Genomic DNA, 24,405 nt, shown 5'->3' on the forward strand with positions numbered 1-24,405 from the left:
GGGCTAGGGATACTGGCGATTTACGGGAACATCGTGGAGGGCATGCAGGAAGAGGAAGGAGACCTGAAAATGTTAGCTTAAGAAGATCCAACAACAAGTACTCGAGTTGTTGCAGGGCAGGTCGGATTAAGTCAAAAAAAAGTATGGACAACATTGCGCGAGAATCAATTTAATCCCTTTCACGTTCAACGTGTCCAAGCGCTACTGCCTGAAGACTTTCCCCGCAGAGTTCAGTTTTTGTGAATGGTTCCTACAACAACATGTAAATGATGAACATTTTTCGAACAAAATTTTAGCCATAGACGAGGCAACATTCACCCGAAACGGAATTAACAATTTTCAAAATACGCATGTTTGGTCTGTTAATCTGATAATCCCCATGCAATTCGCAGAACCAATTTTCAACACCGCTTTTCTGTTAATGCGTGAATGGGATACTTGTTGGACCATTTATCTTACCAGACCGTTTGACGGGCGATATTTATTTGGACTTCTGGCAAAATAATCTGCCTGATCTGTTAGAAGACATGCCATTGAATATCAGGCAAGCTATGTGGCTCCTGCAGGATGGAGCACCTGCCCATTTTAGACGAGAAGTGAGCGAATTTTTGGATATAAGTTACCCAAATCGGTGGATTGGCCGAAACGGACCAGTTGCATGGCCACCAAGGTCGCCAGACCTAAATCCATGTGACTTTTTTTTGTGGGGGTATATGAAAAGTTTAGTTTTCAAGACGCCTATCGACACACAAGAAGAACTAATAGCACGTATTGAGCAGGCTGCGGCAACAGTTAGACAAAAACTTTTTTTTATTTTTCGGTTTTTCGAATAATGTTATTTGAATTTTTTTTTTATTTTGCCGAGTTCTATACACAGTTAACAAAAAAGTATCAACTTAAGAATCACCCTTTATATTATAGTCAATATTATACATATATAATATAACATAATATTATATATATATAAAATTGACATACTATCCAGCAAAGGTTTAAAAAACCTAAACTAATATTGTCATAAACAGAAATAGGTGCTAAAATCAAGGATTAATGTCTCAATCTTTTTTTTAAACATTGATATACAAAGATCAATATTATTTCGATCATAAAAGAATTGAACCAAGAATAGGTAAGTACGATAAATTGGTGTAATAATTAAATGAAACGAAAAAGTTAAGTTGACTTAGTAGTACAGTTACATCAATTAAATTATTGCACATCTTAAATAGCAATATCTGGCTACTAAAGTTAGTTTAAGAGATGAAAACTTAAATCTTTGAAGAAATAATTCATGATCACATAAAAGCATTTCAAAAATCTTCTTTGAATATATTTTATTCTATATATATGCAAATTGTAGATGGGAAGTCAGATGTTTGAAGTCCTTAGTTGATCTGTTAAAACTTAAGTTAACAACTTCATCAATATGCTTGTTAAATTCTTTGCGCGTCTTATGTTTTGTCCAAAGTATACTATTGCCTAATTTTATATTATCCATGTTTAAGTTTTGTAGACAGACAACGATTGCAAATAATCCAAAATAATTGCGGTAGATTTATATACGGTTTACTTTTTTTAATTTGTATACGGTTTTAATTTTGTTTTGTTCGGTGGCCTGAAATATTCAGAATTTAGCGGTTTAAAATTAAAAATATTTGATTGTTTTAGTTTAAAAAAAAACTTAAACTTGCTTAAACAAGTTTTCAATTTAATTTATGGAATTATTCTCTAGTTTCCATGAGAGCTTAGTTGATTAGACAATTATTAAAAAAATATATAAGAGAATTTTTTTTCTTATTTTCTAATTCAAAATATAATTTTTTTTCAATAATTAATGTGAGGTTAGGAGGGTTTAAACAAAAATTTACAAAATTATATCAAATTAAATTTTACGCCTATACTCGTAGACGAGAATTCCCTGTTAAAGATTCTGAATCGTATATCCACTGGGGCAATTGGCGATGATGGTATATCAGTGAGGAATATTAAACTTTGCTTGCCATACTGTATTCCACCCTTATTAAATATAATAAATTCCTGTATTTTAGATATTTTAATAATACATATTAGTTTAATAATACAACTTAAAAAAATTCGATCATATTTCTCACAACATTAATCAGCTTCAGTGGCTTAATGTTTCTTTTTCGTATCGGTATTTTTTAACTACTTAAAACATCTGTTCCGCAATAATTAAGATCCAAATTATTGTTTCCACAAGATGTTCATATAGTACCCATTAGATCTAATACTCTTTCTATACCGAATCATCATCACAAGGCAATTTTTCAACGTTGTTTTACATATAATATAGTATCATTGTATAATAAGTATATCAAACATTTTAGTTTAAAGAATCTTTTTACATTTCGCAAAAAAATTAAAGAAATATTTTTTAAATAGAAACGTATCATCGTATCAAACGAAAACAAAACAAAGGTAAAAACACAAAGTCACGGTCTCATCAAATCCATATAATTTTTTAAAGCTACACGTGTTTCGCTCCTATCGGAGCATCATCAGGCCTAAAAAATACATTAAGATATTTTTCACAAAACAAAAAGAACGCTTATAAAACTCATTACCTAGACCTACACAGATCACATTACAACTAACAATAAAAGAAAAGCTAGGTTAAGTTAACAATTTCCACCATAGATAAAAATATATGCTTAAAAAAATAAAAATGTAAAATGTCACCAGTGGGGAACGATCCAGCAACATTTAGATTCACAGGCGCGCGTCTAACCCATAGGCCACCAAGTAACATGTTAAAAAATGGAAAACAATCCGAACTATACTAATAAGTGTGAATATAAGTAAACAATCTTCACAATAAAAACTAAAAATATCTAAAATCGAAAAAGAAAAAGGAAGAAAAGACTTTTTAAGAGAGGTTGTTATAAATGAGGTGAGGTTCAAACGTGAAAATATCGTTCACACACACAAGGACAGGCTCTTCTTAGCTTTAGTTATTTCCATTTTTTCTAACAAGTCCAGTTTTTTGCCTTTTGAGCACTCACGCAAAATATCCCCTCCCTGAGTTAAGGAAAAACCATGTGAGGAGGCCAATAAATGATTTGCAAATGCCGATTTAATTTCGGTCATGTCAGTATCCCTATACCTGTCCACCAAACTTGTATGTTCCTTTATTCTGGTGGAATTTTTTCTCCCCGATTGCCCTATGTAAATGGCATTACAGTCATTACATCTTAATGAATATACCCCTGATTTTGAAAAGAAAGAAGAAGAAAGAAGATTTTTTTAGTTCTCAGCAAGACATTGTTGAGGAATAGCCTGGTAATATTATGCTATTAGATTATATCGTATTTCTTAATTGTTAATTTAAAAAATTTAAAAATTGTTAAATAACATTTATTAATTAATCTAGTTACTTTAAGAAATTTTAGGGTTAATGTTGAGTAGCCGGCCTTAAAGTCAGCTAGGCTACGCCTTTTGAGAAATGTACTTTTCCTCTTAAAATTGTATATTTCTTAATAAAGACATTTATTATTATTATTATTATTATTATAGCCTATAAATATATAGGGTGTTCCATTAAAAAAAACAAATTGCCATAAAAAACGGTTTATAACTTAAAAATAGTACGCATTTAACAAAAAATATTGACACCACTGTATTCTACGGGAAAAAAATCCATAAGAATATTATTTTACCTTTTCAATAAGTTAAAGGTGAACGGAGATACGAGGGGGATCCCAAAATGCGACATTTTCAAAAACGCCAAAAAATATCTTAAAAACCGGGCTATGAAAGTCTTGTTAAAATAAAAAATGTTTGCATCACTTTAAAAATAACGGAGATACCCCGCAAAAGTACCCAAAATGGGACACCCTATACATGCATATTATGTTTGACTGTTATGTGTGTTTGACAGAAAATTGTATGAGTTTTTTGACTAAATAAATGACACATATATGAAACTGTTTTTCAAGTTTAAGAAAACAACCCAAATCCTTTATCCAAAAAAAATTATAAAAATCCAAAACAAATTTTTTCGCCTTATTCCACTCACCATGTACATCAATAACAATCAGAGCCTCCACCGTAACTTGGTTGTTCGGTTTCAAAGTACCCTGGACCATTTTCACGCTCTGCTCGATCTGTTCGGTGCACAATTCCTCTTGATCCAGCAAATTCCCGCTAAAAATGGCCCCCGTGACCTCGGACGTCCACTCGATACAGTCCACACACTGGACAATCTGTCCGGGCCACGTGAGAATCCACGTGGGACGTTCCACACTCGGATAATGATCGATTGCCCTCTTGGTGAAGTCTTTTAACGACTGAATCATTACGGATTCGACTTGGATCAGCCATTTTTCCACCATACCCTTGATCAGCATTTAATGTTTATTAATTAATGGTAAAAATAATTTAATTATAAGTTACTTTTGCGTCAGCAGGGACTATCTTGGTGCTCATTGTTACTTTTTCTTTTTCGGCGCTCACCATACCGATAACCTCCTCGTCTTTATTGAAATCCAGGGCGTAAATGCCCTCGAAGCATTTTTTGAGGTGTGGCTGCACCCGTAAGGGATCTTTGGTTTCTGAGAGGATTTCCAGGAGTTCATCGTTCGACAAAAAAAAGAATCTGGAATCAAAGATTATCAAACCAAATCTGGTTGATTTGCTAATATAAGTCTTACCTGGGAAAGAATAACCGTTTCTTCTCCAAATAGTCGTTGAGTCCTTTCTGGATTTCATCCAACAGTCGGTTATTCTCCTTTAAAAGTGCCAGCATATTTTTGTATTCAGTAGCAACTAAAACGTGGGTGTCTTTAATGGTGTGCGCCTGAATGGCCCTCCATACTCTGTCGACTGTCTTAAAATGTCTCGCCTCGGTCGGCATCTGGCGCATTATGTCTTCCGAACTGAATATTGGCTCCAAGTACATCCAAGTGGCTTGACACTAAAGTGTAAGATTTAATTTTAGTTTAGGTTTAATTAGTTTATAATAATTGGAGAAGATATTTCACATTAAAGTACTAAATTTTATTAATAAACTGAAAAATTCGTTTTTCAGCACAGCTTTCTTAAACCAAGTTCCCTTTAAGTAATTTAATGATTGCTAACCAAGATATACAGTAGTGGCCAAAAGTAGATAGAAAAAGTATTATTTTCATATAATTGTTTAAAGATTTACCCACAGGTCCCCTAGATTTTAAATTATTGTTATTTGTAAGGCGGTCTATAAAAAGATACCAATAAATTTCAGTTAAATATTTTGCTTGCTATCAGATAAAGCAATAATATAAATATAGCTGGTCAAAACTAGATAGACAAAAACAATTTTAGAATTATTTTTTTGTCTAGATATTTATAAAGTAAAATTAGTATAGTATTGCTTCTCTTTAACTCAAGGTGCAACATGCCACGCGAAATTAGATTGTCCTTTGATTTAAGGCAACGCATTATTAATGCATATCGCGCGGGTGATCGTCAAATTGATATTGCTCGTAGATTTGATGTTAAAAGAAAAGCTGTTTGGGCAATTATCAAAAGATATGAAAGGACAGAATCATTAGTGCCAAAAAATAAATCTGGTCAACCAAAAAAAATGAACATTAGAGCTATACGCAAATTAAAACGAATTAGCCAGAATAACCATTTCATGACTTCTCGTCAAATTCAGATAGAATTACAGGCTCTAGGGATTTGTAATGTGTCCTTAAGGACTGTAAGACAAAGGTTGGTAGAAAAGAATCTATTTGCACGTAGGCACGTGAATGGAAACGTGTTTGCTGGAGCGACGAATCGAAGTTTAATTTTTTTAATGCCGATGCAATTCAATATGTTAGACGTCCTTCTGGCCAGCGCTTGAATCCCAAGTACACAAAATCAGTGTACCATGGAGGTGGATCAGTGATGGTTTGGGGTTGCTTCTCAGGTTATGGAGTGGGCCCGTTACATCGCATAGAGGGCATAATGGACAGGTTTATGTACAGGGAGAGATGTTATGTTGCCCTATGTCGAAGACAATTTACCATTGAGATTTCAATTCCAGCAAGATAATGACCCGAAGCATTCCTCCAAAATTATGAAGCAATTTTTCGAAGAAGAAAAAATACCAGTTTTGAAAATGGCCATCCCAGTCACCCGATCTTAATCCCATCGAAAATTTATGGGAAATTGTAGATCGTGATATTAGGGATACAAACTATTCAAATAAAGGTGAATTATTCGAACGGTTGCAACAGAAATGGAAAAATATTGGTTTTAAACTCATAGACAACCTTATTGAATCAATGCCACGTAGATGTCAGGCTGTAATAGACAATAATGGGTATTTTACAAAATACTAATATTGTAGATGGTTTAGTTTGTTATTTAAAAAAATACTTCGAAAAAAAAAGAGTATTGGTTATGTGATGATCTGTATCTGATGCTTTTGAATTTTATATATACACTGACTTTGACAAAGCTATTGACGAAGTATCTTCGGAAATATTATTAGTTAAATCGAAATGTGAATTTGTATTCCAGGACAATTTAAATTAAGAGTATTTTAAAAGATATCTTTGTGAAAGGCTGTATTCAGTGTCAGCCTTTAACATATGGTGTACCACAGTGTTCCAATTCGGTTAGACTGCTATTCTTATTATTTATTATTAGTATTTTGAAAGTTTTAAAAATTCAACAAGTCTATTGTTTACCAATGACTAAAATTTAAAAAAATAAATAAAAAGCCCTGCAGGCTGTTGATTTACAAAAAGATTTAGATAGAGTTATTCATTGGACAATCGAGGATAAAATATACTCTAATATAGGTAAATGAGTAATCCTTTCTATTCATAGAAAAGAAAATCGTATCATATATCTATATAAATTAAATAATGTGTTGCTTATGTGTGTCAATGAAGTTTACTGCCTAGGAATAGTGTTTGATCAAAAATTAACATTTATATCTCTTTGTAAAAAAAGTATAAGTTCATAGCAAGATATACTAAAGAACTTAATAATCTAGCGTAATTTGAGGCAGCTATACCGTGCCTACAAAAAAAGTTTCTTAAAATAAGTCTGCATGATCAGCATGATTTTAAGTTAAAAATATGGCAACGTATTCAGAACAAAATGGCGCGTTACATGTTTTTAGAAAAAACCAATACTACAATAATAATGCCTCTTTAATTGAGGTATGTATTATTTACAATTTGGAGTCACTTGAGAGACGATTGAAAAATCTTGACTTTGTATGTATTTTCTATGAAAAATTACCAAATTCTTAAAGACTATTATCAAACCCCAAAAAAATGGCATAAAATGATGCTGGTCATCTGGAATTAGGAAACTGAAGTGCGGTAGAATACCCAAAATTTGGTAATAAAAATTGCAAGGAAATTTAAGTCCAAAAATTAGAAAAAGTACTTTTAATTTTAATTCACATGATTCCTTAATTTTCCATCAAAAATCGTAGAAAATCAGCTCAAATGTTTGCTCCTTATCTACAACTCATTATCTACAAAACTGATAAAGTTAAGCAGGTATAGGCAAATTGGCAATGCTTGAAAGGGGATATATTCCTTTGCATTCTGAACGGACTGACTGTGCTGCATCGGTATTTTAAGCCTTGATGGTTCAGATGTTATGAATATGTCATTGACAAATGGTATAATATAAGCACCGAGAAAAAGATCAACACTATATTTTGGTGTACCCGCGTTGGATTGTAAGACACAAAATTTCTTGAGAGTCCGGTAGGCATTGATTTCAATACATAAGTCATACTAGATACAACCAGTAACTTTAAGCATTATACAGGATGTAAGAGGGTGCCTCTGTGACGCTTTAGACCCAAAATGAAATTTTTAGAGAATATTTTTCTGAATATCATGTTTCTTGTTTTGTTCCTATTGGTTTTCTAGGTTTTCGAATTTTAAGTAAGTTCTTGTAGTTCAAACATTAGTCCTTGGGCATCACTTCTTAAAAAGCACAATCTTTCTCTTCTTTTTTCTCTCATTCAGGCATTTGAGGAAATTGTTTATTTTATTTTAAGCATCGGTACCTTCTAGACATTAAAAACACTTTTTGTATACTGCTTATACATTTGAAATGACTCTGAATATTATTCCGGGCATTTTAAGTAATTTTTTATTTTATTCCAGGCTTTCAATGCTATTTTCTTATGTCTTCCAGGCATAAGAAATGTGTTTTAACTTTTTTGTGCTATTTAAGTCTTTAAAGAAACTATTTATTTTATTTCAGGTCTTTGGTGCCATTTTTTATATTTTGAATATTTTATATTATACAGGCATTCGGGGAAATTGTTCAATTTATTACAAGCATTTAGTATCATATTTTATATCTTCCAGTTATTGAAAACGTTTTTTGGGTAATTTCTTTAAATTTTAAATGATTTTGCATAATACTCCAGGCCTTTAAAGGCTCTATCTTTTATGTCTTCCGAGAATTTGCAATCATTTTTTTTATCATATTCAGGCATTTGAGTGAATTTTTATTTCAATTTACTATCTTACAGACCTTGAAAATTCTTTCTGAAGATGTCTCAAATTTTATAGACTTTAAATGTCATTTTTAATGCCTCTAAAGCTTTTGTTTGAATTGGTTTAAACTTTAAATGACATTAAAAGAATATTTTTCTGACGCCTACGCATTTTGTTTCATCAAAATATTCCCATTAGTTTTTTGGGCTTTAAGTGAGTGCTCACCTTGTAGTCCAAACATTCTCTTTTGACACCTAGCTATATTTCTGAAACGTTTACTTCAATTTATTTAAACCTTCAATAATATTTGCACAGAATATTCTTCTGCTTACTATACATTTTGTTTTATGAAAATATTCCCATTTGTTTTTCAGATTTTGGATTTTGAAGGAGTGGGTGAACTTTTACCTGAATTGATTTAAACCTTTATAATATTTGCACAGGATATTTTTCTGATTACTGTTTTTTTTTTAATGAAAATTATAATTATAATGAGTTCCAGCCACAAATAGAAGCTTTGGACGAAAAGTGACTGTTGATACCACCTGCTGAGTTTTCAAGAGTCCAATTTCCAAAAGGTGGCCTTCTTTTTCTGCTTCTAAAGCAGGCTCTTATAGAACTCACCATCTCTTTATTAATAGAAAAATACTAATCTACATCTCTTTGTAACAAAGAAATTTGATGTTTATATGCAAGACTCTCCTTTTCTATAGCGTGAGTGTTGGTGATTAGGTCCTTATTAAATAAAGAGGAATCTTAATGATTTTTATAATGAAAAGCACGTAAACTCCCATCTTAGACCGAAGAATCTTTGCCGGCCATAGTAAAATGTTGTTTCTCGTCTGTACACATATTATGTCAAAAAAAATCAACATTTAACTTCACTTCACCTAATGATAACAATATTCTTAGATCCCTAACTAGAACATTCCACAACCTTTCAAATTTGTATACTGTTTCAAGTTTCACCTGAAGCCATTGCTCCAAAATATCCTGCATAGAAATCAGTTTCTCCTCCCACGACTGCATGGCCGCCTCAAACGCCTTAACGTACGGCGAACCTCTCATAGTTTGAGCCTTTAAAATGTGATCGTCCATCATCACTTGGATATCGTCAACGGCCGATAGAATATTCACTCCGGTCTCTCTAAAATACCCATTAATTATTTATTTAGTTGCGTTTAATAAACCGATGTAATTTAATGGAAATTAATGTCAAGTACCTGTAAGGGACACACTCAAATTTAATATCCACCCATTCCTCTTTCATTTTCATTAAGTTCTTTTCTAGGGTGTATTCCTTAGTAGCCGCTGCACCGACCTCTTCAAGTTGCTGCGAGTACTTCGGCAAACCGGCTTCGATCATGTCGTTCAAAGTTGAATCGGGCCTAATCACCAAAGTCATGCCCACTATTTCGCTAATCTATAATAACAAATTTAGATATTGTTAATACACAGGGTGTTTTAGAACTATGAGATCAAACTTCTAGGGGTTGTTCAGTGCAACAGTAGAATTCATTTGAGTATAGGAACCCATGTCCGGAAATGCGTCACTACGCCACTACGGCCCTAAGACGCGTTTAAATTTAGAAAAAATATTAATTACCTAAATAGGATCTGATGCATTTATTTTTACCTTTTAAATATGATATTATCACAACAATTGTTCAAAATGTCTTCCTCCAACCTCAATACACCGATTTAAACGCCGCACATGATTTCGGCGGACTACACTAAAAATTTGATCCTCGTTTTGAATGATTTCAAATGATGCTGTTATTCGTCCAATTAAGTCTAGCTCTGATTCTACTGGCGTTTCGTGGACTAAAGACTTTACATGTCCCCCACAAGAAAAAATCGAGCGACGTTAAATCGGGTGACCTAGGAGGCCAAGAAACTGCTCCACCTCAGGCAATGCAACGGTGCCGAAACCGCTGAGCCAAATACTCGCGTACTTGTACAGCAAAGTGAGCCGGCGCTCCATCATGCTGAAACCGCATTTGCTGTCTAACGTTTAGCGTGGAACATTTTCAAGGAGTTCTGGGAGAACTTCCTCCAAGAAACGCAGATAAATAGGTCCTGTTATAATCACTTGAAATGCCCTAAAGAAGTGTGTATTGATTTGGAGGACTTGAATGATTTTCTTTTAAATTCACCTAGGAATTTGAAGCTAGTTAAACGAAGTTTTTTATTTCTTCCAGGCAGTTGAAACTATTTTTTTTTCAGTCGTATTTAATAGTCAATAAATTAATTGAGGTGCATGAAAGACATCAACAAGTGAACTTTTTGATCGCCTCTTTTATTTTTTTCAAGATCCTGAATGAATTACTAAGTGACTTGAAATTACTTAATTTCCAAAGTTTGCTTTTACCAAAATTCATGCTGATTTATTTGAATCTACACGGATGATGTATCTTATAGAAATATTCACTAAACGCTCCGGATCATCTTCAATGGTTTGTTTTGCAAGCATCCGATCTTGACGAAAAAAGAAATATCTGATTTGTGTGTCATCAGTGTACTGATCTGATTTACAACTATATTTACCTCTTAATTCTTTAGTAATATTACATGTATAAATTGAAAAAAAAATAATAGGAGATTAAATGGATCCCTGTGAAACTCTTAATTAAATTGTATTCAAATGGATCTAATTATGTTGCAACAAACTGAGACCTTATGTAGGAAAAAATGCCTAGTGAAAACTTATGATTGATGGTATCGAAAGCCTTGGAGTAGGTTAAAGTGTTCCTAATTGGTATATTCATTATTTCTTCCAGAATTTTGAAGAGACTTGGCAATTGTTACGTTATTATATTCTCTTGGCGAGTTGATTTTTGGTAAAGGTTGTACTTTTGCTATTTTCCAGGCTGCAGCAGCGAAATCGCTTTTTATATTATTATAACGATATTTGTAACGTATGGCATAATTTTCGACCAACGCATTGTCAATATTTGATAATTAATCAAATCAACCGTTCGATAAGAAAAAAGATCTGGTAAATTAGCAATTTTACTTTATTGATAGGATATAAGGAGGTTTTTATTTTTGTACACAAAAATAAAGAAGAAGAGGAAGGGAAGGACAAGGGTAAGCCTTAAAAAAATTATTAGTTTATTTTTATTATTTTTAAACAACAATAACACTTTTCAAGATTTAGAGGTTATGTCCTATAATTCCTCGTCTAAACTGATGAATTCCCTTCAACTGATATTCTGATCTTAGAGATAATCCTGCTCTAATTTAACCCTTACAATTAGTCCTTGTAAACAGTGCTGTACTAAATAAAAGTAGTCTATCATTTGCTCCATAGACCTAATAGATCCAGCCGTTGTAAACGTAGCTTATGTTTCAAGAAATTATTAATTTCTCTAGGATTATCCAACTTGTCATGAAGTTATGTAGAATTTTTATAACTACTTAACTACTCAAATTTTATTTTTGTTACACTGGGTGCAAAATTCTAAGTAACGCTTTTTTTCTTTGTCTATTCCGCAATTAGTTTCTCAATTGTTTGTTTGTATAGCAGTTTTAATGGCCTGGACTAGTGGAAGATTTAAAACTCGTATACTTGGCCCCATCTTGTTTTTAATTTATTAATAAATAAGTTTAACGTCGTTAGTGTGAAATGGAAAGACAGTGTCGCAGGACTTCAAATAAAACTGATTTTATTTTAGAAACATTGCAGACGTTTCGGCCTTTATCTAGACCATCTGCAGAGTTATTTCTGTTTAAAAAATGTCCAGTGATGAAATAAGCGAACTTATGAAGTGTTGCGCTTTATGTCTACGTTATAGAATTTTTTTAAACACCAAATTTTGATGAGTGTATTTATGAGCTACTTTGATTTGTCCCTTAAATTGTGATTTTTTTTATTTGTTTATCTTACTTGAAATAATTATTGTTTCATACACGTTAGTGCATTTCCTATTTTTTCTAGATTTCTTTGTATATGATATTCCATGATTATACACCTTGATATATTCACGTGTATGAAAAGTATATAGTATTCTAATTAACAAACTGTATTTTTGAATCAGATAATGAAAAGTTGTCTAGAACCAAAAAAAGAAACTGAATTTCCACTTGCAATAAAAAATGGCACAACTACTGCAATTTTTATAGCGATACGCCTTGCTTTCGAGAAATAAAATAGGGTTTTTTCACATTTTACTCGAAAGCCGTAAGATTAGATTAGTGAGAAAAGTATAGATTTTCTTAAAAAGCATTTTTTTCTTAAGCAATTATCTTCTGCGAAAAAAACGTTTTTCATTAACGCTACCCTTACCCCCCCACCCACCCCACACAACTTACCAGTAAGAAATTGTTTACAAAAATCATTGTTTTCCAAAATAATACGCATGAATAACAGCTGGTATCGTCGTTAATAACCAATCTAATAACACGGTTTGTTTATTTAAATTATATAGGTATATGTATATTAACAAATATTTAATAGAAACACAGTGTTATTTGATTGGATATTATGGACGAAAAACGGTGATTTTTCAAAAGAATTTCTTACTGGGCAAATGTTTGGGGTGGGTGGGGGGGTAAGGGTGGTGTTGATAAAAAACAATATTTTTGCAGAAAATATATATATTCAATTTAATAATACTGTTTATTTAAATTTGATATAACTTTACATACCTATAAATATTTAGTATAAAAATACCGTTATTAGATTCGATAATATGGACGAAAAACAGTGATTTTTCAGAAGCATTTCATCAAATATTTGAGGTGTAGTAATCGAGTTTAAAAACTAAAATATGTAAATCCCGTGCCAATTTTCCTTAATGCCGAAATTTTCTCCCTTTTTGTAAACAGAATTGTATAATATGATACACGTATATTCTACAGTTTAATAAATATACCTTGACCATATACAGTTGATAAATATACCAAAACCAAAAATTTAGTAAAAAATCGTTGCATAATAAATAAATATTTAACGATAATAATAAGTGATGTGTTGCTTGGATAAGGTGGTTGATGTTTCAATAACTCTAGTCTATTATTCAGTTAATATCTATCAACAGTTCATACCTTATCCCAATGTCGTTGTTGTAATCCCTTATTGCAGACGGTTTGCAGTACGGGCAGGAACTGTCTGAACTTCTCCACCTTGGCCCGGACCATTTCGGCGATCCTTTTCGCTCCCGGATTATCCCCTAAGGTTTTCGCCAACTTGTACAGGGTGCGCCACATGTTCTCCACGTAATCCGTTATCTCGTCTGCGTCTAGTTCTGCAAACGGACCGTAATACCTGTAAATCAAGAAAAGCATGCTACAGATGTACGTACACTAAAATATGAATATTTTATTATCGGTTTAATTTGAAATAAGCATTTTTTTAATGCTTTAAAAATCTCAGACTTTGGTGGTCAGAATTGCCTTTGATTCAGAGAGTTTTTAAGGTACATTGCATAAAATTATTGTTGAATAAATGCCCTTTAAGAATATTCCAATTATTTGGTAAATTTTTTTTTATTCCTAGACAAAAAAGTCTGGTACATCTATGGAAGAATAAGAGCCACATCCAATGGACATTCAAAATTAGTCCAATTATTATTTAGTATAAGAAATGAATATTCACTGGACATTCAATGGATTACTGGTTTAGGATATTCGTTTGTATGCTTACTATTGTCCAATGTTGAAAATCAGGATTTATAAAGAAGCTTTAAAAATTGCTTTTGCCACGGTTCATATATTTAAAATTATTTTTTTTGAAAACGCAACTAAGGCGGTTTGACATGATTATATTTTTATAAGAATTTTAGGGCAAAAAATTAAATAAATTCATATTAGACTTTCAAGCAAAGTTTTCAAAATATTTAAAACAACGGTGAATACAGCAAAATAAATAAAAAGCGTCTTTAGTTATTAGTGTGCTGTTTCGTGATTAGTGAACATCCATTTATTCTGTAGTTTATTATTTACTAAAGGTATGCCTCTTGTAGTATCTTACAAATCAATAATTACGACATTTTAGCCACTAGAAATCAAGACGTTCAGTTGCCAATAAGAGAGAAATTATTTTATTTCTTCCAGGAACTCCAATGAGAAAAATGTTAATATCTTGTCTTTTAGTTAATGGATTTTAATCATTTTTTCATAACATTCAAGAGTTCAAGTAACACTTTCCAGACCCCCGCCTTTCATTCTTACTTATAACACCAGAGTCATACACAGAGCTTAACGCTACACCAAGCTGATCTGATTGTTTCTATTATAAAAAGATAGTGTGTGTATCTTTTATACTTTAGCCAGTTGCTGGGCATTTGCGATATTTTTTACCCCTGAATGTCATACGAACAAACAGTAAATTACTCCTTGATGCGATTCAGAGACTATCCATGACCAGACACTAGTATTTTAGCGCGATAGCCAGATTCCATGTGGAGTAAGTGCCGTCCGACAATCTCCTAGAGTCGAGTCCTCTCTCGCAAAGCGAATTTGATCCAACTGAGCAAGGAAACTAACATGTAGAGCACCTAAGATTCCGACGGATTTTGTCAAAAGCTTCCTCAACGTAGAACGCACTCTTCTTATTACTGATTAACCCTTCTCGCTCATTATCCACAACTTGCAAAACAATCTTACTGGACCGCTCCTTGTTTTGCTTAGACCTTTATCTCTTAAAAATTACTGTTGATATGTACCTATCAATATCGGTCTGTAAAGATTTTATTTCAAAGAACGTTAAGCTAAGTTCATAAAACTTAGTCAAACGATAGTTTTTTTCCCTGGAGGTCAAGAACATATTGATGAGACCTATTAGTCTATTGAACGTATCATTCAATTATTATTGTTCCTAGTAATCTTATGGTCTTCTCCTGGGACTTGTGCCGTGAGGAGGTGCGGTAGTGTTTATTTTTTTAATATTTGTTCAGATTTCACCTTAAGGTATATATTTTATCGAAGCCCAGAAGTTTCACCATCATGGCGGACTCACATAAAGGGTTTAATTCTTTACAGAACTTTTTTTGATTCTTCTTAGCTAGGTTTCGAAATGCGATTCGAAAGTTTCTTGCGATCAGTCCACGATGAAACCTTGCGGGCACTTTCCCTCTTAAGAAGATGCGTTTTGGGTTTTTTTGAATGCTTAAATTAATTCAACGCATCATTCTTTTACAGTTATTCCTAATTCCTCCCTGGTGACTATTTGTCCATTAGGTACTCCGAGCACGTTCGGTAGGCTCTGGGAGGTAAACAAGAGTTTTCTTTGTTTTATTTGAATCCAAATTTTAGCGTTATATTTTAGTTAAAAAGTCGTAAGTTCTTGAGGGCTTAAAAAGATCCACAGGTACTGTAAGACAATCTTTTCTGTGGCAGTGAAGCATCGGATAGCCCTCATTTTAATTAATTATCATGCCAAATAGTACAGGGTGTCCCATTTTGGGTACCTCTGCGGGATATCTTCGTTATTTTTACAGTTTTTGTAAAAGTAAAAACTCCTTCTTATAGATTTTTTTATATAGAATCTAGTGGTATAGATACATTTTTTTTGATTAATAATTTTTGAGTTATAACCCAAACTTATGTTTTTTTAAATGGAACACTTTATATACAGGGTGATTCAAAAGTAAGCGGCATCCTTTCAGGGGCGTAATCCTTGTATGAAAATAAGGCAAAAAGTTCATATTAATATGGGTTCGAAATTGCTTCCTAAGGGAGCTACGCCCCTTTGAATAGGACCCCTTGAAGACAATTTTTTCTCTATAACTTTAAAACCCTTTAGAATTAAATTTTGAAAATTGGTGTACTGCATAAACATTTCGTTGTGAATAAGATTCTAAATTCAATTTTTTAAAATTTTATTCAGGTGTGTCACATGCGGGGGTTGGTAAGGGTAAAACATCCCTTTTTCTTTTACTCTTTAGGTTATTGTGATTTTGTTTGAAAATTATAAAATTTTAGAGTCTTATACGTAAAAAAGGTACTCTTAGTTCAATTCGATAGAGTGTACCATTTACGAGAAAATCGACTTTGAAAATTTTCTGATTGCGTATGTTTAATACATAATAAAATTACTGGATACGCATTTAAAACGAAGTTGGCGGTTGTTTTTTGGTTTTTGGCATTTAAATGACTGATAAATGTCATTAAAATGTAAAATACAATTTACTTTGTCAAAGTAAAATTAGTTTCATAGAGTGTTTTACAAATTACTATTTATTATTAATAAGAAGGGCATTGCCTTTGTTGAGTTTGGTACTTTGTGTTTCTAAGTTTAAAAAGCAAACATGGATTTTACGTATCAAGAACAAGCTGATATTCACATTATGTTTGGAAGAGCATTTGGTAATTGTGTTGAAGCAAGACGATTGTATCATGAGGCATTTCCTAATCGACGAGTGCCACACCGTACGGTTTTCGTAAGAGTAGATCGTAATTTAAGGGAAACAGGTAAATTCAAAAATGTGAGTAATATCGCATAATATCTACTTAAATTTTGCTTAAGGAACATTTCAAAGACAGGAAGTTGTTGGGCGACCAAGTGCCAAATGCCAGAACCCTAGCATTAGAAGAACGCGTGCTAGATCATATTGAAGAAGATCCATCTTTGAGCACTCGCATCATCGCAAATCAAGAAGGGTCCTCTCAGTCAACCGTATGGAGAATTTTGCACGATATGTTACTCTACCCTTATCATATTCAACGGGTTCAGGCTTTGGAAGAGCGAGATTTCCTTCCTCGTGTACACTTCTGTAATTGACTAGAAGAAAACCGCGTTGCTTTTGAAAATTTTGAGAAGAAAATTTTATTTACTGACGAGGCCGGCTTCACAAGAAACGGAATTTTCAATTTCCACAACAACCACCTATGGACGGATGAGAATCCCCATGCTACGGTACAGAAGGCACATCAGCAGCAGTTTAGTTTAAATGTGTGGGCGGGAATATTCGATGGGCATTTAAAAGGACCTGTATTTATGCCGCAACGACTTAATGGACAAATTTACACAATTTTTTTACAGAATGAATTACCACAAATATTAGAAAATCTACCACTTCAATTACGAGCACAAATGTGGTTTATGCACGATGGTACTCCCCCGCATTTTAGCATTCTCGCTAGAGAACATTTAAATAATGCCTATCAAAACCGCTGGATAGGTCGTGGGGGTCCAGTGCCATGGCCACCACGGTTTCCTGACTTAAACCCCCTTGATTTTTATTTATGGGGACACCTAAAACAACTAGTTTTTTCCCACCCTATACCCAATATTGATGTTCTCAGGCAAAGAATAGAGGAAGGATTTCAGACAATTAAAAACAATCCAAGAATTCTACCACGTGTGCACCATAATCTAATAAAAAGATTAAGAGCTTGCCGTGACGCGAATGGTAATAATTTTGAACACTTTCTATAAATTGTTAAATAAAATGTGAGTAAAAAGTGTCTTTTTTGTCGATCGTAATGCGAATTAATTTTCATCAATAAACATACGCAATCAGAACATTTTCAAAGTCGCTTTTCTCGTAAATGGTACGCTCTATCGAATTGAACTAAGAGTACCTTTTTTTACGTATAAGACTCTAAAATTTTATAATTTTCAAACAAAATCACAATAACCTAAAGAGTAAAAGAAAAAGGGATGTTTTTACCCTTACCAACCCCCGCATGTGACGCACCTGAATAAAATTTAAAAAAATTGAATTTAGAATCTTATTCACAACGAAATGTTTATGCAGTACACTAATTTTCAAAATTTAATTCTAAAGGGTTTTAAAGTTATAGAGAAAAAATTGTCTTCAAGGGGTCCTATTCAAAGGGGCGTAGCTCCCTTAGGAGGCAATTTCGGACCCATATTAATATGAACTTTTTGCCTTATTTTCATACAAGGATTACGCCCCTGAAAGGATGCCGCTTACTTTTGAATCACCCTGTATTTATATTTCATAAAATTGTTTTTTTTTTACCTTTTCAAAAATATATAGTTAATGGATTTTAATAATTTTTTCATAACATACTTGAAAAGCCCTTAGAATATTTCAGATATGAATAATTACAACAACTTACCCATTAGAAATCACGATATTCAGTTGACAACAAGAGAGAAATTATTTTATTTCTTCCAGGTACTCCAGTGAGAAAAATGTTAATATCTTCATTTTTAGCATATGGATTTAAAAATTTTTTTCAGTAGTTGCTTAAAGAGCCCTTGGAGTATCATAGGAATAACATTGAAGCCACTTAAAATAAAGATATTCAGTTGCTAATAAGAGACAAATTATTTTATTTCTTCCTGTGAGAAAAATGTCAATATTTTAAATTCTAGTGTATGGATTTTAATAGTTTTTTTATTACTGCTTAAAAACCCCCTGGAGTTTCTTACAAATTAATAACTAAAACATTTTAGCCACTAAAAATCAAGATATTCACTCGTCAGTAATAGACAAATTATTTTAGTTCTTCAATGAGAAAAATGTCAATAAACATCTTGATTTTTTAGTGCATGGATTTTAATCATATTTTCATTTGTCTCGCATGATTCCAAGTTGATTCCAATTGGTAGTATTAGTAGGTTAGATATAGTAAGTGGAAGGATTGTAGTAATATCAAAAATGAAATTAGCTTGAGGTTTAATTTATGCAGGTGCAATAAAATTTTGAAAAGAATGACTAATTTTTCTAAATTTATTTTTCTTTTTATGGCTATGCAATGAAAAATAATGAATTCCAAAAAGATGTGAAAATCTTGTAAAGATGAAAAAGTGACCGTGAAACTAGGCCAATTATTTTTAAATGTCTCCTTAAACAGACTAGAAAAAAATAGCAACTATTTAGACAAACTCTATTTTCTTTAATTTTTTTTTTAATTTAAATTAATGAAATGTAAAATTCCTTAGAAAAAAATTGTTCTGTGCATAGACTTATGTGGTATATAAAAGTCTCATCTTATCTACATCTTTTTTTAAGCTGCTTTTAAACTACAATTTAGAGCTCATAAGCAAAGGATAAAAACTAATAAAGAATAAATAATTGTATTTATCAAATTTAAATGTTTTGTAAATTTTAAGGAATTTATCAATGTCTAAAATTCTAGTGTACATTATAGAACAAATAATGGATTTCAAATGGACGTCCAAAAGTGTGTCGTTCGACTCTCCATTGGATATTCATTTGATGTTATTTGGACAATATTCGGTTGTCAAATAGTAACTTGGTTTGTCCAAAAGTGGATATCCAATGGCTTAAAGGGTGTTATCCGAGTACCATTAAAAAAAGAAAAAGATTATAAATAATTACCATAGATCATAATTTTCGTGGAACTCAAGAACAGAATGCCAAAGTTTATCATACGGTTCGACCACGGTGAGCATCTTCGCTAAATTCATAAACGGTGAAGGGTCGATGTCCAACAGTTGCTCCTCTTCATTTATTTGCTCCGCCTCCGCTTTATCTTCCTGATAATTATTTATCCCATTAACTTAATCGCTAATTAATTACATTCTTAAGTTGCTTACCTGCAATCTCTCGACGATCTGCTCCACCTGCTGCACACTATCCTCCATTTCTTCCACCGTTAAAATCGGCGGATCTTTCTTTTTAAAGTTAACCAGCAACTTCTCGTGTCTTTTTAGTTTGGCATCGAATGCCGTCCTTTTATTTCTTAACGCCTGTTCCGCTTGTTCTCGCTTCATGTTTAACCTTTGATTCGCCAAGTCTATCACGGATTCCATGTCTTTTGGCCATAAGAAGACTCGACAGTTCAGGTTTATATCCTCCGCTATAACATGAGGGTGTTATATCACTCGATAATTTCATTTTATCAGAAAATGTCAAAGACCCATGAATACGGAAAATAGACGAAGAATACACCAAAAGAGGTTTATCGATTAAGCTACAAAAATAGAGTATCTAGTGATGTGAAGGAAGGTATTTAGAACTAAGAGACGCACAAATCGAAAACACTGACAGCTATAAATATCTCTCGCTATAAGCATTACAAATCATGGTCGGAACACAAAGGCAATAACAATTAAAATTGGACAATGTAATTCGGCAATACTAATGACGACTTTTGCTTTGGTTTCGTTATTTTAATTAAAAAAGATTATGGAAAACTGCTACTTTGTAATAAATTTAAATGAGTTTCGGTTTAAAACAAACTTTTTAGTTTTTGGATTTTGAAAGGCTTATAAATATTTTAGGGAGCATGTTTAAAATTGTAGGTACTAAATATGAAATTTTTCTTGCATTAATAAGTGATTTTTTCTTATAAATTGTATTTGGTTGAATAATTATATTTACTTAATAATTGTATTCTTTTGGCCATAAGAAAACTCGGCAGTTTAGGTTTATATCCTATCGCTATAATACGAGGGTGTCATATATGACTTGAAAATTTAACCCTGTTATTAGAAAGTATTGCAAATTCATAGATGTATTTCAGTTCAATTTTATTGTAATTGCGTGTTCTCTCCTTTACTATTCAAGGTTTAATCATGCTGTTAAGACCTAATGCTCATTACAATGTACATTAACTTTCTTATTTTTTTATTAATCCAATCTGCATTTTTTACCAAGTCAAACCTGTTGTACAGATCTATGTACGCAATATCTTAAAAAATTAATATGACTATAAAAGGTTTGACAAGTCGCAGCTAGTACGCCAACAGCGATCAATATTTATTTAGTTTTCTTTTTGGCAGTTCAGTTTATTTTATTGACGTTAAAAATTGATAAATGTCAAGAATTGATTGTTGTTATTTTGGCAAGCAAATAAGTGTAAATACCCATTCCATCTCCTGTACTACCACATAAGCGAGGTGAAAAACGACCCTTAATAGAAATTCAATTTGACAACGTCGATTATCTCCCACTGTTTGATGAATCTAATAAGGAAGGAATATAAGGAAACAACTTGATGTAAATTAGTTCGTTGCAAAAGAAGGACACATGCCTTTTGTCAAAAATGTAAAGTACACTTATGCCTTATTAAAGGCAACTCTCACGAGATGTGTTTTCATGAAAAAAGATTTTTTAAAAATTATTAAGAGGTTAATCCCAAATATTTTCTTTAAGTTTTCTAAATTTTTGTTTAATGTTTTATATCATATGTAGGGTAGGGTGGGGCTAGTTGAGCCGGATTTGGAAAAATGAAGGGTCATGTTGTTATTATTTAATATAAATAATTAAACATTCTAGGGATTATTGATGTATAAATTTGTTTTTAAAAAGCAATTAATAAATTTGACGAAATATTGTTTTATTTAGATAAAGATGACTGCAATATGGCTGCCGGTACAGTTGACTCAACTTACCCCACATATGGGGCAACTTGAACCGACACATGGGGCCAGTTGAACCACACAAACTAAACTAGCATACGCACATTTATACACATATAATATATACTAGTACCCGGAGTGCACCTTAAATGAGCCTATTTTTTGCAATTGGAACACTGTATCCATTCTTCACCCGGAACACTATCTGTAAATGCTGCTAGGGACAACAGACATAAACATTCATCATCTTCAGACTCAGATGATGGCAATGGGGAAAAAGATTTCTTATTTATTTTATGCTATTTTATGTTCTTGGAAAACTTGTTTTCTTTTTCTCGAGCAACGACTCCTAGAGTCTTTCCATCGTCTGAATGTGAAGAAGTAATATTGGACCGTCGTTCTTTAGTTTTCAATAGTGTATTACCTGAGTAAGACACATCTTATAAAATAGCTTTTTTAGCAGCTTCTTTCTTCTTTTTGTCTACTTTACCAGAACTTTTCATTTTCCTTTTGCTTTGTTCTTCAGCAAGTGCTTCTTTTTCTGGCGTGTCTGTCAAAATCGCGCAAGCTCTCTTCTTTCTCTGGTTTTGTGTTTTTCTTGGTCCTGCCTTAGACAAAGGCCGCAAGCTTTCAGGTGAAAAAACTCCAGTAGATGTAGATGGTATGGCGTTGTCATCAGGTGTTTCTGGAGCTATGGTTTGGGAAGTGCTGGCAGAAATGCTGTTATTTTCTGTCGACGGCGGCTGAGATATAGATTCGGGAACTGGACGATTAGTCATATATGATGGCGCGAAATCTGTATCACAAAATATATCAGGATTATAAGGATATATACCCGTTTTTGAAAATCCATTTATTATATTGGAACTTGTAGCTCCTAATGGCAAAGCTGTGGCAACAATTTTTGGTATTTCGTATATGCTAATTGTCTGACCGGGGTTGTTACGAACCATGCATCCTGGGCGGAAGCCAAATTCTTCTTGAAAGGCCGGAAGACTGACACGTCCAGTGGCTGAAGTTTGTGGGTGCAGTGTGCTGGGAATCAAAGCATTACCACTTCGTTGTTCTTTGCATATTCTACGGGTCTCAATTGATAAATGTGATGAATGATTGTCCAGTAAAAGTAAAACAGGAGACTGTTTAGTAGGACTTGTGTGTTTAACGAAATGCTTCATAAAATCATAAAATTCTAAATCAGTCACCCAACCACTTGCATTTCCTGCACCGATGCATTCTGCAGGACCGTTTGAAATAAAATAGGGTTTAAATTTTTTTCTGGGAAAGACAAACATGGGTGGTATTGTATTCCCTATTGCTGATACGGCGGTTATTAGGGTTACATTAGTTCCACGCTCTCCTGAAGTAACAGCACCTATGTTTCTTTTTCCCTTAGCTGCTACTATTTTTGAAGGTTTTGTTACTGTAGACACGCCCGTTTCGTCTGTGTTCCAAATTCTTGATGGCGAAAATTTATATTTGTCCATAAAAAAAAGATGCCAATCTGAGCCAGTAATCTTTAAGAATTTCTTCTTGCTCTAAAGAAAAAACTTGACGAGATGCAACATATCCCATTGTTACTTCGTATGGTCCATCTCCACTCTTTAATTTTTTTATATATCGGCCCAGTGTCGTTCGATCAATTCCAAATTCAGTTGCTGCGGTTCTAATACTTTTTCCCTCATCTTCAACTGCTTTTGCTGCATTAAATAGCTACTCTTTTGTCGCCTCTCCACGTGCGGTCGTCCTCTTGTAAGTAGATACGCATCTAAAAATAAAACAGGAATATAGCAAAAATATTATTTTATACATAAAATAAAACAAATACATGATGGGGGGTTAGTTGAGCCATGTCTCAACTTGCCCCGTTAATTTTGGCTCAACTAACCCCATGCACACACGTTTTTGGAACAATTCAACACATAATAAAAAATGTATTTAGAACTGTTATTTCTTAACTAAATATTATTAAAATAACACGGTTATGAACAAATATTGTACTTACTTTGAAGTCCACAACATGGTGCGTGGATCAACTAGCCCCGCCCTACCCTACACAGTAATTTAATGTACGTTAAATATTTCTGAAAAAAAAAATTAAATTTCAAGTTTTGTGATTTTTTTTTACATTTTGCTGATGACACAAGAGCTACCCGCTTTTGTTGCTGATATCGATACGGGGTGAAAATGAGAATTGTAACTTTTAAGGCTGATATTCTCGACATCATGTATAAGTTATCGAAAAAAAGTAAAAAAATACTGTGTTTAGATATTTTTGCGTACAGTTCAATGGCGTAGTCGAAAAAACTGAAAATTTAGATGTTGTTTTGCAGGAGATTTAATATGAGCGAAAATTCTTCTTTTTTAAATGAACGACCACGAACAATGATGGATCCGATTAAAAATACTGTTTATCAAAAGGGACTTGAAATACAAATATATAATTTAATATTGATATAATGGTAGTCCATGTAAAAAAATAATAATTGAAAAACCTGAAGAATTTTGTAAATAATGATTTTTTTTTTTTAATAAACAATTCGGTAACAAATTATAAGGTTTGTAGTAAAAACGCCTTGTGCATGGCCAGAGGCCTAGCACCACCAGGCAAGCAACTTCTTCATATATCACAATTTTTGCACATTTTTTTTTATAAACATTCATTTATGATCCCAATCTAAGGTAATGAAAAATATT

The 24,405-nt window shown here is 32.8% G+C and overlaps 2 protein-coding genes across 2 annotated transcripts in view; both read right to left on the reverse strand.

Annotated features, from left to right (window-relative positions):
- LOC126737236 (dynein axonemal heavy chain 3) overlaps positions 1-24,405 on the reverse strand; it is a 110,084-nt gene that overhangs the window by 76,477 nt on the left and 9,202 nt on the right. The window contains exons 11-18 of the mRNA XM_050442030.1: positions 19,945-20,207; positions 19,727-19,884; positions 13,515-13,734; positions 9,689-9,888; positions 9,435-9,612; positions 4,671-4,933; positions 4,414-4,615; positions 4,037-4,355 (exon numbers count right to left, since the gene is read on the reverse strand). Coding sequence (XP_050297987.1) covers positions 4,037-4,355; positions 4,414-4,615; positions 4,671-4,933; positions 9,435-9,612; positions 9,689-9,888; positions 13,515-13,734; positions 19,727-19,884; positions 19,945-20,207 — 1,803 coding nt within the window. The remainder of the gene's footprint in view (positions 1-4,036; positions 4,356-4,413; positions 4,616-4,670; positions 4,934-9,434; positions 9,613-9,688; positions 9,889-13,514; positions 13,735-19,726; positions 19,885-19,944; positions 20,208-24,405) is intronic.
- Positions 21,500-23,764, reverse strand: LOC126737250 (uncharacterized). Its single transcript, XM_050442058.1, has 2 exons — positions 23,714-23,764; positions 21,500-23,476 (listed from the first exon to the last, which is right to left on the reverse strand). The coding sequence occupies exon 2, from the start codon at positions 23,193-23,195 to the stop codon at positions 22,152-22,154; it is 1,044 nt and encodes a 347-aa protein (XP_050298015.1). The 5' UTR covers positions 23,196-23,476; positions 23,714-23,764; the 3' UTR covers positions 21,500-22,151.

This window comes from Anthonomus grandis, chromosome 6, assembly GCF_022605725.1.
Source record: "Anthonomus grandis grandis chromosome 6, icAntGran1.3, whole genome shotgun sequence".
In the NCBI taxonomy this organism is placed as follows: domain Eukaryota; kingdom Metazoa; phylum Arthropoda; class Insecta; order Coleoptera; family Curculionidae; genus Anthonomus; species Anthonomus grandis.

Bases quoted from the DNA above. Each gene is read 5' to 3' on its own strand.
- LOC126737250 (XM_050442058.1), bottom strand. From the start codon at position 23,195: ATGGACAAATATAAATTTTCGCCATCAAGAATTTGGAACACAGACGAA.